This window comes from Periplaneta americana, chromosome 5 (assembly GCF_040183065.1).
Source record: "Periplaneta americana isolate PAMFEO1 chromosome 5, P.americana_PAMFEO1_priV1, whole genome shotgun sequence".
NCBI classification, from domain to species: domain Eukaryota; kingdom Metazoa; phylum Arthropoda; class Insecta; order Blattodea; family Blattidae; genus Periplaneta; species Periplaneta americana.
The window spans coordinates 178135410-178148259 of NC_091121.1; the positions used below are offsets into that span (position 1 = coordinate 178135410).

General features: G+C 34.7%; 1 protein-coding gene across 7 annotated transcripts in view; it reads left to right on the forward strand.

Moving 5' to 3' along the window:
* Window positions 1-12850, forward strand: part of LOC138700302 (uncharacterized) — a 507020-nt gene that overhangs the window by 246995 nt on the left and 247175 nt on the right. For all 7 annotated transcript variants that reach the window (XM_069826822.1, XM_069826826.1, XM_069826824.1 and 4 more), the window contains one exon: window positions 3497-3618. In XM_069826822.1, the coding sequence (XP_069682923.1) occupies window positions 3497-3618 (122 nt within the window). The remainder of the gene's footprint in view (window positions 1-3496; window positions 3619-12850) is intronic.

Consider the following 12850-nt stretch of genomic DNA (forward strand, 5'->3'; position numbering starts at 1 on the left):
ACGTCGGTGGATCACCAACTTATGACCTGGCTGGAAGCCCGAGAAAATTTCGAATTATCACGTCGCCAGGAAAGCTTCAGTAGTTATTTCAACAGTACAATATGTTTTACAAAATTTAAAATTAAATATTTTCATAATATAACGTACTGTATTTACAATAAATTTTGATGATGACCCTGCGCTTGACATGCTGGCCATTTGATCTGAGGTTTGCAGGTTCAAATCTAGCTGAGAGCAATAGGGTGACCAGATTTTCAGACACAAAAAGCAGAACCTATTTCTAAAAGTGGTTCTGTAAAGCAGGGCCTTGGGGTTTTCTATTCATCGTACATATAATATTATATCTAAATTTCATATAAAAGCAGTAACTAGTTTTAATTTAATACAAATATTCAAATATCAAGACAGCTATCGGATATAATTGCAGCAAAGGAAATAGGGTACCGGTAATGTACCAATAACGTGGAAATCTTATATTATATTTAGATCTACAAAAATTAAAATCTTTAACAGTAATGTGAAATCAGTCTTATTAAATGGCTCTGAGACATGGAAAACAAGTAAATTTATACAAAATAAACTGCTAACATTTGTTAATAGATGTTTAGGAAGAATTTAAAAAATTAGATGGCCAGATATAATCACAAACTCAGAACTGTGGAAGATAACAAATCAGAAAGAAATCACAATACAAATCAAAAGACGAAAGTGGAATTGTATAGGGCACACAATCAAGAAAGAAGATGGAGCAGTACAAAGAATGGCTTTGCATTGGAACCCCCAGGGTAGTAGAACAAGAGGAAGGCCAAAAAATACATGGAAGAGAACAGTTTTGGAGGAAATTGCTAGGGAGGGGAAAACATGGAGCGAAGTGAAGAAGTTGGCTACAAATAGGGTCCGATGGAGGAACTTTGTGAATGCCCTATGTTCCTCATGATGAGATACAGGAGTTTGATTGATTGATTGATTGATTGATTGATTGATTGATTGAATATATCAATAAAACAAAAAATAATACATTTTGTTGTGAGGAGGTGTAAATTAATATGTATTTCTTACTCTTAATCATTATTAACTATATCCTAACATAATTTACAAAAATACAAAGACATAATGTATCTCATGCAGTATGGTTATTCTTCAGCAATTACAGAGCAACTGATTTCTGATTTGAATGTATTGCTTTCAACAACTGCCGCTGTCCAAGAAGGACGTCATAGAATTCAACACAGCTATAATTCAGATTACATCTTATGATCATCATATGCTTTAAGTCTAAATTTTTCAACTGTCCACGTATTATTAACTGCTTCGAAGTATTTTCTGTTCTTCTCCTCTTCACTTACTTTCCCTGAGAGTATAGCAAACATATAACTTTTCCTTCAAATTTTATTTCGCAGGACTTTTAACAGGAGAAACTTTAAAATCAGGATATTTATAGGGCTTTCACATGTTTATGCAGGCAACAGCAATAAGGGGCTAAAAAAGGAGCATCTTGCGAAAAACAGGACATCTGGTCACCCTAGAGAGCGATGAATTTTAGTTGATGATAAAATCATTAACGTGGCTTCCTCTGAGATGGAAGAAAAGCTGGAAGACTCGAATCAAATTTGTGAGCCATTTCTCGCCCATGTTGAATTTAAACCTGAATAACCTCTGTAGCTGACAGCAGTGCCATAGCGTCAATGTAAGCTAAGAAGCTCAGCTTCCCCAGTTAATAATAATTTCATAATAAACCTGCAGTCTATGGACAAAATTATTTATTAATTTTAATACAATTTATATTTACGCATTAAATATTGTGATGCGGCAGCTCAGGATGATTTGTGATACAGCAGTAAACATGAAGCCTGTACACACCAGCTTCCAATCTCCTCCACTGAATTACAAGCAGACTGGTTTCTTTCTGTGTAACCTACACGGCAGATTTTCCATCCCTCTTTAACTAAACTATCCTGGTCACAAGGCTTGCAAGAAACTAGCTTTGACATTGAAAATAAGTTAGTTTCTGAGTTATCTCTTTCGTGCGAGTTTTCAGTTGAAGTGTTAGTGTGCATTGTAGCTGATATAATAAATAATGAGAGAAATAACAGTTTCTGACACTAATTTACTTGAATTTTTAGGACAATTCCATTATCAAGACTGACTTACGAAAAAAAGTGTTTTAAAAAACAAACGACAGACTCCCTTGCTGTCAATGAAGGACACAACCAAAAGACAGATCCATACTTGAGTAATTATACTAATACTGTATCTATTGATTGTAAATATTGTAATTTCTCTAAATATGACTGGGAGTGAGCTAATGTTATAGCTATACTGCTTTTGCTGTAAGAAAAATCCTAATGTAAACATAAGCACGTTGTTGTTATACCCGTGATTGGCTCCCAGTTGAAACAGTCACATGACGCAGGAAAATATAGTTCGTATTTGGAAACCATAATCTTGTATTATTTGAAAATAAAAAATTGAATTCTAGTTGTTAAATACAATGAAATATTTCACTTCACTCATATGTAAAACGCTATGTAAAAGAAAAGCTACTTTTATATTTTGTTATGTACTATGAACGCGGATGAATACCAACAGTAATAGTGAGGTAGTCTGTTCTTGTAACAAACTGGCGTCACTTGAGCTCGTAGTTGTTCACCTAAGCACGTGGTACTGAAGTATGGCTTCTGCATCCTCAAATATCCATTGTGAAGGCATAAGACTTATAAATAATTTAATTAATAAATGTTTCCTAAGCAAACGAATGCATAGTAGTGAGGTTAGGCCTACTTGACAAGTAACGGGAAATGTTTAACATGGAACAGAATGTACAACAGTAGGCGGGAACACATACTGAGAATCTATGGCGCCAAACAGTGGCCAATGAAGCCTCACTTCAGTCACGTGCTATTGTTTACATTAGGATTTTTCTTACAGCGAAAAGATTATACGTATAGGCCTACGTGTCGATTTGTTAGAGATATGCGTAAACCGTGAAATCATATTTTACTACATACCATTTGAGGTAATGCCTTATTGGTGTTACGAGTTTCCAACCAATCTTCGGACTGCTGACTTGACATGGACTACTATTTATTTTAAAACTATATTTTTGCAATACGTTTTCTCATATGTACATGAAAAACAACTTGAGTTAGCTTCCCCTGCTCAAAATTTCATGCTATGCCACTGGCTGAAAGTGTCATTGAATAAGATACTACTATGACTACTGGTACTACTATTATACTATTACTACTACTACTGGTACTAGTACCACTTCTTGCAATTTATTTGTGAATCCCACCAGAAATAGCAAAAGAATTAATCAGCCAAAATAGTATTAGGTAATTTGCTGTGGTACTATAGAGTGAAAAGTTACCGACTAAAACGGTGGCAGCTATTTGAAAACCAAATTATAGCCACAAATCACCATTGAAAAATTACAGTATTATTCGGTTACAAACATTGTGTTTTTTTTTCATTGTGACTTTGTCTTTTCCAACAGGATATAATAGATCTGTCGACTATAAGGAGAACAAGAAGACGAAAACGTTCCACAAACAAAGGAAAGGGGATCATAGCCATCGAACATGACCCACTGCCAATCGAAGATGAACACATAACTTTGTAAGTAATATTTTTTATGAGTTCAAACAAATGTTGCCTTGGAAAGGGTATGCCAGTGAATATATAAAGCTACGTTTATCTCAATAAAAGGCTCAATTCTTTAAATACAGTAGTACATTATCATGAGTGTGTTGCTTTATTTCATTTTACAATTAAAATAAAAATGAATATCACACAATGCATATAAGATGAAAGAAGAAAACACAGAAAGTATAAGAAAGCAATCTCAGCAAAATTAAACTATGCTACCTTTCAGCTAAAAATGAACATACTGAAAGGTACAGGGTTGGGCACGAAATAACCGGTCCACCTCATCTCACTTGGTTTGAGATTAAACATTCCGCTAAATTAATTAATGTGATATAATGCCAGTGAAAATGAAGCTGTGGAATTCTGAGTATATATGAGGAGAAATAGTTTCAGTATAAAAGAAAGAATAATTTCAGATCAGGTGCGTGTGAATGTCTGGCAAGATGAAGCAGACTGGTTATTCCGTGCTCAATCCTGTAGTTACACATAACTTTAGTCTGTGCAATCAAAATTACTAATACATCCATTCAAAACAAACACCCATGTGCGAGCATACCGGTACCATGGCTAACGAGAAAGACAGGTTATGGCGCAATGTTACATTCTTAGTCTTGACATGGCCAACATTGAACAGATTTATATTTAAATGCACGTTTAACAGGAGTTTAATATAGCAATTCCTTTGTTTTTCAGAACTTTGAACATGTATTCATATTAGGTGATTGTCACAAAGACCATGACTGGACCTAGATAACCATATGATTCTGATTCGCGCCATAGCCCATCTTTCTCGTTAGCCACGGAGTATACGCACACAATTGGACACACATCTACAAAATTGTAGGCCTATATCTAAGTATGTACAGTTTTAGACAAAAAAAAAATTACTATTTGCCTTATGCTAAGTCTCCTTCGGAAGTCTTTGGTTAATTCCGTGAGAGCTTATGTTTACACATGAAAGAATTCCTTAAGCACGACTCCGCCCTTTTCTCCTTTGTTTCATTTGTTTGTTGATTTTTCTGTCTGTTTATATATCAAGTGTTATGAATAATCTATGACGAATATATATTCAAGGAGTAAATTGGATACAAAATAAACATCCTTTCTCTAACGGTGTGAACCAGGCACTGCCCGAAGTGGACTTAGACGAATTTCAAGCTACAGGAGAGCGGTCATTTTTTGTGTCTAAGGCTGTACATACATACATTACACATATACTGTACCAAATATAAAATATATACAATAAATTAGAATGGACATACATGCATATATACACACAAATACATACATACATACATACATACATACATACATACATACATACATACATACATACATACATACATACTGTACATACATACATACATACATACATACATACATACATACATACATACATACATACATACATACATACATACATACATACATACATACAACAGCAGAAATAACTAAAATGCTCTCTCAATTAATATCACCCAATAAAAGAATTGTATTCCAATGGATACCATCCCATTGTGGAATCCTGGGAAACGAGAATGCGGATGCTTTAGCAAAGAAGGGCAGCACTGCTACTTACAGACCTGTTACTAAATCTACGTATTACTCTGTGAAAAGATTTATTAAATCTACATACTTAGACTTCAACAAACAAAATTTGATAACACAATCCCAAGGGAAAAAATGGAACTCTCTGCATCAAAATCCACAGTTAATTCCCCATTTACCGCGAAAATCGTCTGTAGCTGCATTTAGATTGGCAACAAGCCATGATTGTTTGGCCAAACACCTGCATAGAATTGGAATATATCAGTCCCCTAACTATCCATTGTGCAACTCAAACCAAGAAATGGATTCGGAACACCTCAAAATCTGTGCTTCAGTGGCTAGTCATGATAATATCTTTGAAAAATATTGGGGTGCAAGAGGTCAAATGACTTTATTGTCAAACACTTGGCATTAGAAAACAACATACATACATACATACATACATACATACATACATACATACATACATACATACATACATACATACATACATACATACATACCTGCTTGCATATACGCACAAACACATACTGACTGGCAAAGCAATGGAACACTACAGAAAAATATCAATATGGCCAACATAATACAGCATTTAAATATTTTTCCACTTTTGCAACATAGTTTTTTGTTAACATTATTTTGTTCTCCACATGGAGGGATTTTCCATATCGAGAATGGTTAAATTTCCTCCATTGCCCAGTATCTATCTGTTTTGTGTGCTGCATGTTTTACTTCCAGCATTGAAGCTTATAGCTTACTATTGCTGATTTTATTTTTCTTAATATTTCATATTTAAACAGAAAAAGTCCTCTTACTCTTTTCTCACTGACACACACCGTTCACTAAATTTTTTTAGTAAATTTCGTGCTTTTACAGCACTCATATTATGGCAATCCTATCAAACTTTCAGTCACAGATGCTGATCGTCACTGACGAATATTTCTCTTATGATGACTGTCCCAGACTTTCTAGATAAAGAATTACGTTTCTTGCAACTCTGAAATTCTCTCTGGACAGAATCAGAATTATAACCAAGCATTGGGCACACATAGCATTTTCTTCACTTATATTTAAGCAAATAAATTACTCTTACAGCAGCTTCTTTTGACTTTGTCACAAAATTCAGTTTCAAAATGAGTAAAATCTCTAAAATATTGGAATTATGCCAATTAAGAATACCAGTATCGAATGTGGTTAGGGTTAAACACATCGTTAAATATCACACTTGCAACGACCTATATTCTAAAGACAAGTAGCTTAAATGTCCATTACCTAACAACAGAATAGCAGCTAATGGAACAGATTTCATGCTACCCAACATGAAGGAGGCAGATAAGAATCTTTTACTGACACATCAACATTGGACAGTGCGCCTTCATCTTGCCCTTCAATATCAGGACAGAGAAGCATTGGAGGCATGATCATGTTAGATAGCCTTCCTTTATACTCTCCTGCAGTCTTCTTCTGATTGGTTTCTTACTGACACAAATCACGCCAGTGGGGCAACTCAGGCGGAAGGCACGTTTGCCTGTTGATCTAGAGCTGCTCTTGGCTATGGATTCGATTTTCACTTCAGTCGATTATCTGATTAGGTTTATTCCGTGGATTTTCCCAATTGTTAGGCGAATCCTTGGCCTCATCTCGCTAATATCATCTCTCTGTAACCTAGTTCATCAACTATAAATAACCTTATAGTTAATACAATGTCGTTAAATATCCGATACACGTCGTTCATCATCTTTTTGAGCCTTTTTCGTGTTCCTATAGCAGCATTATGACAATAATGTCAAACTTTGTCACAGATATCCATCAACACTGACATGTTACAGCATAAAATTCTGTTTTTAAACTGACTGAAAAGTCTAACCTATTGCAGTTCTACCAAACAAGAACATGGGATGTGGTCAGGGTTAAGAAAAAATTCATTAATACCAAGCCATAAAATTTATTGCTGAAAGGACAATGTATTTATTGCACAGAACAGTTTAAGAGGAATACTGGGCAGTAGGAGGGTCTTAAGCCATTCTTTGACATGAAAAATCCCTCAAGGAGGAGAAGTAGATACTGTTTAAAAAAAAAATATGTTGTGTTGTTTTCTAATGCCAGGCGTTTGACAATAAAGTCATTTGACCTCTTGCACTCCAATATTTTTCAAAGATATTATCATGACCAGCCACTGAAGCACAGATTTTGAGGTTAAATGGCAAGTTGTAGCCGATTTAAGTGAACACCATATTTTAACGTTTTGGTGGCTACTTCATTCACACACAACCCCCAGAATGTCTGGAGGACCACACCTGCTGTTGGTCGACGGGTTCATTGGACCTAGCTGGGAGATCTTGTTGATCACCAGCCTTCCCTCCTTAAGCCACTGGAGGACGATTTTAGTGCCATAGCAGGTCAGCACTAGGAACAGAAAAGTAGAAAGAGGAGGAAGGAAAGTGAAATGAACCCCTAGGCCTCAAATGCTCTAATGCCGTCGGGGTCGAAGAAAGTAAGAGTTCAGTGAGAGGACTGGATAGGAAAGGGTAAAGAAGGAATTAGGTATTGGATAGAGGAAAATTATACCAAATTCAGTCAATAACTCATCAAGCTGACCAATGCTAATGGATGAGTAGGCCCTCCCTTTAGTTTAGCTCATAAAATTATGCTTACTAACAGCTGCACCATGGGAAGGTAGGGATGGGACATTGGGTATTTGTCCAGGTTGGTTCCTTAAAGCCTTCAATGGGAAGGATTAATGGCTCTCCCCCCTGTATCCGACAGATACCCTTTTGCAGCCAAAAAAAAAAAAATATATGTGGGGGACAATATATACATATTGCATACATTTACTCATATCTTAATAAAATGTGTGTAATTAAAATATAGCCTACTTACAGCTGACTTCATTGTTGATGTCATTCTTTTAGGAAATTATTTATGATGAAATTTGTATAAATATAAGATTTAAAATCCACATGCAGTAGTTACTGAACTATGTCAAACACTAAATATTTGTAATCAAGTTTATCAGTACTCTGTCTACGAACCGGAAATAGGCCTGTTGCGTTTTATCTAACACAGAGGCAAAATCATATTCTCCTACACTATTAGTAAAATAGCTACAGCATCAGCTTTCCATGCCAACTTAAACTATACAATTTTTTACGTTATAAGAATACCTCTTGGGTACAATTCACAAAACGAAAGCTTATCTTCTTACTTGCTTCTTAGTACGTAAGCCCTAAATGATTTTATATGTGTCTTTTGAGTAATATAGTTCAACAAAATATACTATAGACTAACCTGTAAATCATTGGCAGCAAGTTTTTTTTATTATTTCTCTAGATTGAAATGATTAATTTGGGGTTACTATGTTAAAATGATGGCATACTTATGAATTTGCAAAGGGAAACTTATGTTAGACATTGGTTACATTTAATTAATTTGATACAAGATTACGTAACATAGCAGTTTATTAGTTTCTGTAAATACACAGGGACAAAGAATGTAGATACCGTACCATTTATATTTATTTATTATGAATCTCAACAGCAACAATGTTTTGTGAAAATTAACTACAAAAATTAACAAATTCTATTGCAATATTTAGGTTATTTATATGCAGATACTTGAATTTTGTAATCTGAAATGAATGGCATTGATAAACAAGAGTTATTCAGTGAAATTAATGTTATAGAATATGTTGTTGTTTTCTAATGCCAGGCGTTTGACAATAAAGTCATTTGACCTCTTGCACTCCAATGTTTTTCAAAGATATTATCATGGCCAGCCACTGAAGCACAGATTTTGAGGTGTTCCGAATCCATTTCTTGGTTTGAGTTGCACAGTGGGCAGTTAGGGGACTGATATATTCCAATTCTATGCAGGTGTTTGGCCAAACAATCATGGCCTGTTGCCAATCTAAATGCAGCTACAGACGATTTTCGTGGTAAATCGGGAATTAACTGTGGATTTTGATGCAGAGAATTTTATAGAATATAGAACCCACTACATCGATGATAAAATAATGAGTACAGTAGGGTCTTTGTCGCATAACTTACAGTAACTTATTTTTCTGTACCGTAATTAATTAGGTATATTAGACTTAATTGCTACCGGTATCTCATAGAGCCACCTCAAAACACTTTTCCTAATTACCAGTACTCTATTTCCTATTGGTCACTCACAGTCTTAGTATCAATATTTACTTCATTGTACACATTTATGGTAGTCTAATTAATAAAGCTGAGTACCGGTACTATATTATCCATTTTCGTCACTACCACTTTATAATGTAGAACAGGAACTAAGGTTCAATTTCGTCTGTTTTAATATGCATAGTTCAGTTATTTTGAAGATTCATTCACTATTCTGCCAGATTGTAGATTTTTCGTTTTATTTTCTACCGGTACAGTAGAACCTCTATTATCCGTGGTAATGAAGGGGGTGGAGTGAACAATTAATCGAAAAAATCGGATAATCCGTACCATAAAAAATTTTTGTAAATAAAGTGAATAATTCTTGAAGTTTCCTAATTTCCTCCATAGTCTTATGTTTAACACGTTAGGGAGTGGATCAGAAGTTTACTAATTTAAGTTTGATTGTCAAGGACTGTTTTTAAGGGGCAAGGAAATTCCTTGTAATGGCTTTAAGTAGAAAAATAGGAATAGTAGAAGTCTTATGTAAATTTACATATTCTATACAGTTTATCCTTAACTTTTATTAAATCGCGCATAGTTGTAAGATCAGTCTAGTATTCTGATGTGAGATGAGTCACAGTTTCTCTTTCCCCAAATCACTCAATTATAGGCATTTTTCGATACTTATTACTAGGGAACGGAATTTGGAGCAGTAAAAGCTAGTATTGGCATCTACACAGTCATTTGCTTACAACCCTTTATACCAAGTCCTCCCTTCCATGACATACTCGCAGATCTCTGCACGTCAACAGCAGGTGAACGGGACAGTTGCCACATAAGAACTTCAACATGCAGGTTTGCAGTTCAGAGTAGTGAAGTGCAGGTACAATGCCGAAAGTGAAACCAACTAACAATACAAAATTGAAAGACTAGCCTATATTTGTAAAAGCTCCAGATCGAGTATCAAAATTCAGGAAACAATTCCCTAAATTGTCGCTCCCCCCATTTCCAGTTCTTAAGAGCTGGGGGTCATGGTTAGAAGCTTGCAATTATTACGCACATCACCTCCAATCTGTGAAGAAAGTGGTCCAGTCTTTCAATCCCGATGACGCGCCTGCGATTCAAATACGCCAGGAACTGCTAAAGGCTAGAACAATCGAGAAAGAAGTCGTGGATATTAAGTAATTTTTTTTTATATTTACCGGATGCCATTATTCGATTAGAAAAGTCAGGAGTAGAACTAATTGAGCAAATAAATATTATGAGGACTATTGTAAATAAACTGAGTGCAGTAGAAGGTGAAGTAGGAAACCGTGTTGGTGAAAAAATGAACAGGGTTTGATTAAAAATGATGGATACGATATTCTTAGTCGGATTTCAGATGTACTAACAAAGACGTGTCCCAATGACGTCATTCAACATGATATTTACAATTGATTACAACAAGGCACAGTAGGAATAATTGTTTCATCAACAAAACATAGCATTAATTGAAAATGCCATTTCGTTTGGTTCTATATTTTGTTCAACTTTTAATGATACTACATTAGGCTATGTTGTAAACATTGTAGTATATTGCATATATTGTAAATACTGTAGTATACGTTGTATACATATTATCATATTTCATAATACTGTAAATAAAGGTTTTAATTTAACACGCTCCTGACAGAAAAAAACATACATATTCAGAGGCGAGTTCCATACAGAAGACAACTGTCTATCAGCCATCAATGTTTCCACTGATACACGAGGACGCAGAGATCGGTATTTAATTATGTATATTTGTAATGTTGTTTATTGGTGTCTTGTGCATTGCCAAGAAAAACACATGTAGTTCAAAATGAAATGCAGATCATGTACATCATGTAGGCCACTATATATCATTAAACTATAACATTTGTTTATTCTGAAATACGTTTACAGCACGTTGCGTGTAAGTTTGTATGAAGTGGACTGTACTCGTCCATGCTCTGTGACGCAGCTCGCTTGACAGTCACTGAGTTACAAATATCTATACTACGTTTCACCATTCTTTATAATACTCCAAATCCCTTTCCCTGCTTATTACAAAAGTTTTCTTTTGACACTCATGGAATACATTTTATATAGAAGTTGTACAGTACGGCAACTCGAACAGTGCACCAAACTGGAAGTGTAAAGCCTTGTAATAAGACTTTCTAGAAAAAAATACATACTAATATAACGTACGGTAGTACTTAATATGTTTCTGTAGGAAAAAAAAAAAGAGTGAGCAAAAGACAGTCGGATAATCCGTCAATCGGTTAATAGGGTATCGGATAATCGGGGTTCTACTGTACTTTATTTCTTGCTTTGTCCGGCACAACCCCCACTCTAAAGAGATGATATTCCATAGTATATCTGTTGTCTCCATTGAGAATTGTCAAGAAGATGGCACACAATTGCTCATTATCATATAGGCCTACATTTTATTTCAACTCCTTTATCATTTTACGAGTGATATTACAGTTTCTAATGTTTTTTTCTAATGACGGGTATCGGTACTTGACTTTTCGTCATTCACTCATGTGACTCAGTTGTGTAGACCAATTTACCGACAGAGTCATTTCCCAGGGTGCGTCATAGGAGGCTGATCTACGCTTCACCCACAATGAAATGAGATGATGGAGATTTCTTGAGTTGCCACAGGGGAACCGGAGATCCTGGAGAAAACCTCTGTGTTACCCAGACCAATGGCTTGTCCAACACAAGTTATAAATTTGGAGTACACTGGGGATCGAACCTGTGTCCACAGAATTATAAGTCCAGCGCTCTAGCCACTATATCACCGTGGTGGCTGAAACAGTTTCTAATTTATTTTCTTGAATTGTTATTCAAAATATATACATAAATAAAATCCTTTAATAGGTCTATTCATCCAAATAAAAAGATGAATTTTCGTTTTCTGGACTACATACAAAAGCCTTCTCTCTAATCCAAAAATTAATACTGTACATTTGAATACATTTATAAATTATACACTTTAAAAGAGTATATACAATTAATTATTCACATAATTAAAAAAATAGCTATGTGAATAATAATTTCTAATATTTTTCTATTTACAGAAAACATTTAAAAACAGGTTAGTGTAGCTAAATGTTAAAATATATTAATGGTACCGTATATTAAAACTCCTTCTTTTTGCTTCTAAATTTCCAAGACGTTGTTTCAGTGATTTATCCATGTGTAACAAATTTAATGTGTTTACATGGGATGACATGAAATTATCTCACTTCTCTTAGTCAAATATTTTTCGTCGTTGCTAGGTGATTCACCTTATTGTCAGTTTACTCTACGCAATACAAAAATACAAAGGAAATTGTATTACATTTCTTGAATTTGATCACCATTGTGTGTTTTCTGATTTCGAAAAAATGCACTTTAATTTTAATAAAGATTATTTTATTACGTATGCATCATTCCTGGATAAATAAATTGTAGGTAATTACTGAATATAAACAAAATCTCTGCAATATTTAGGAAAAAATCGTTTTACCCAGATGGAC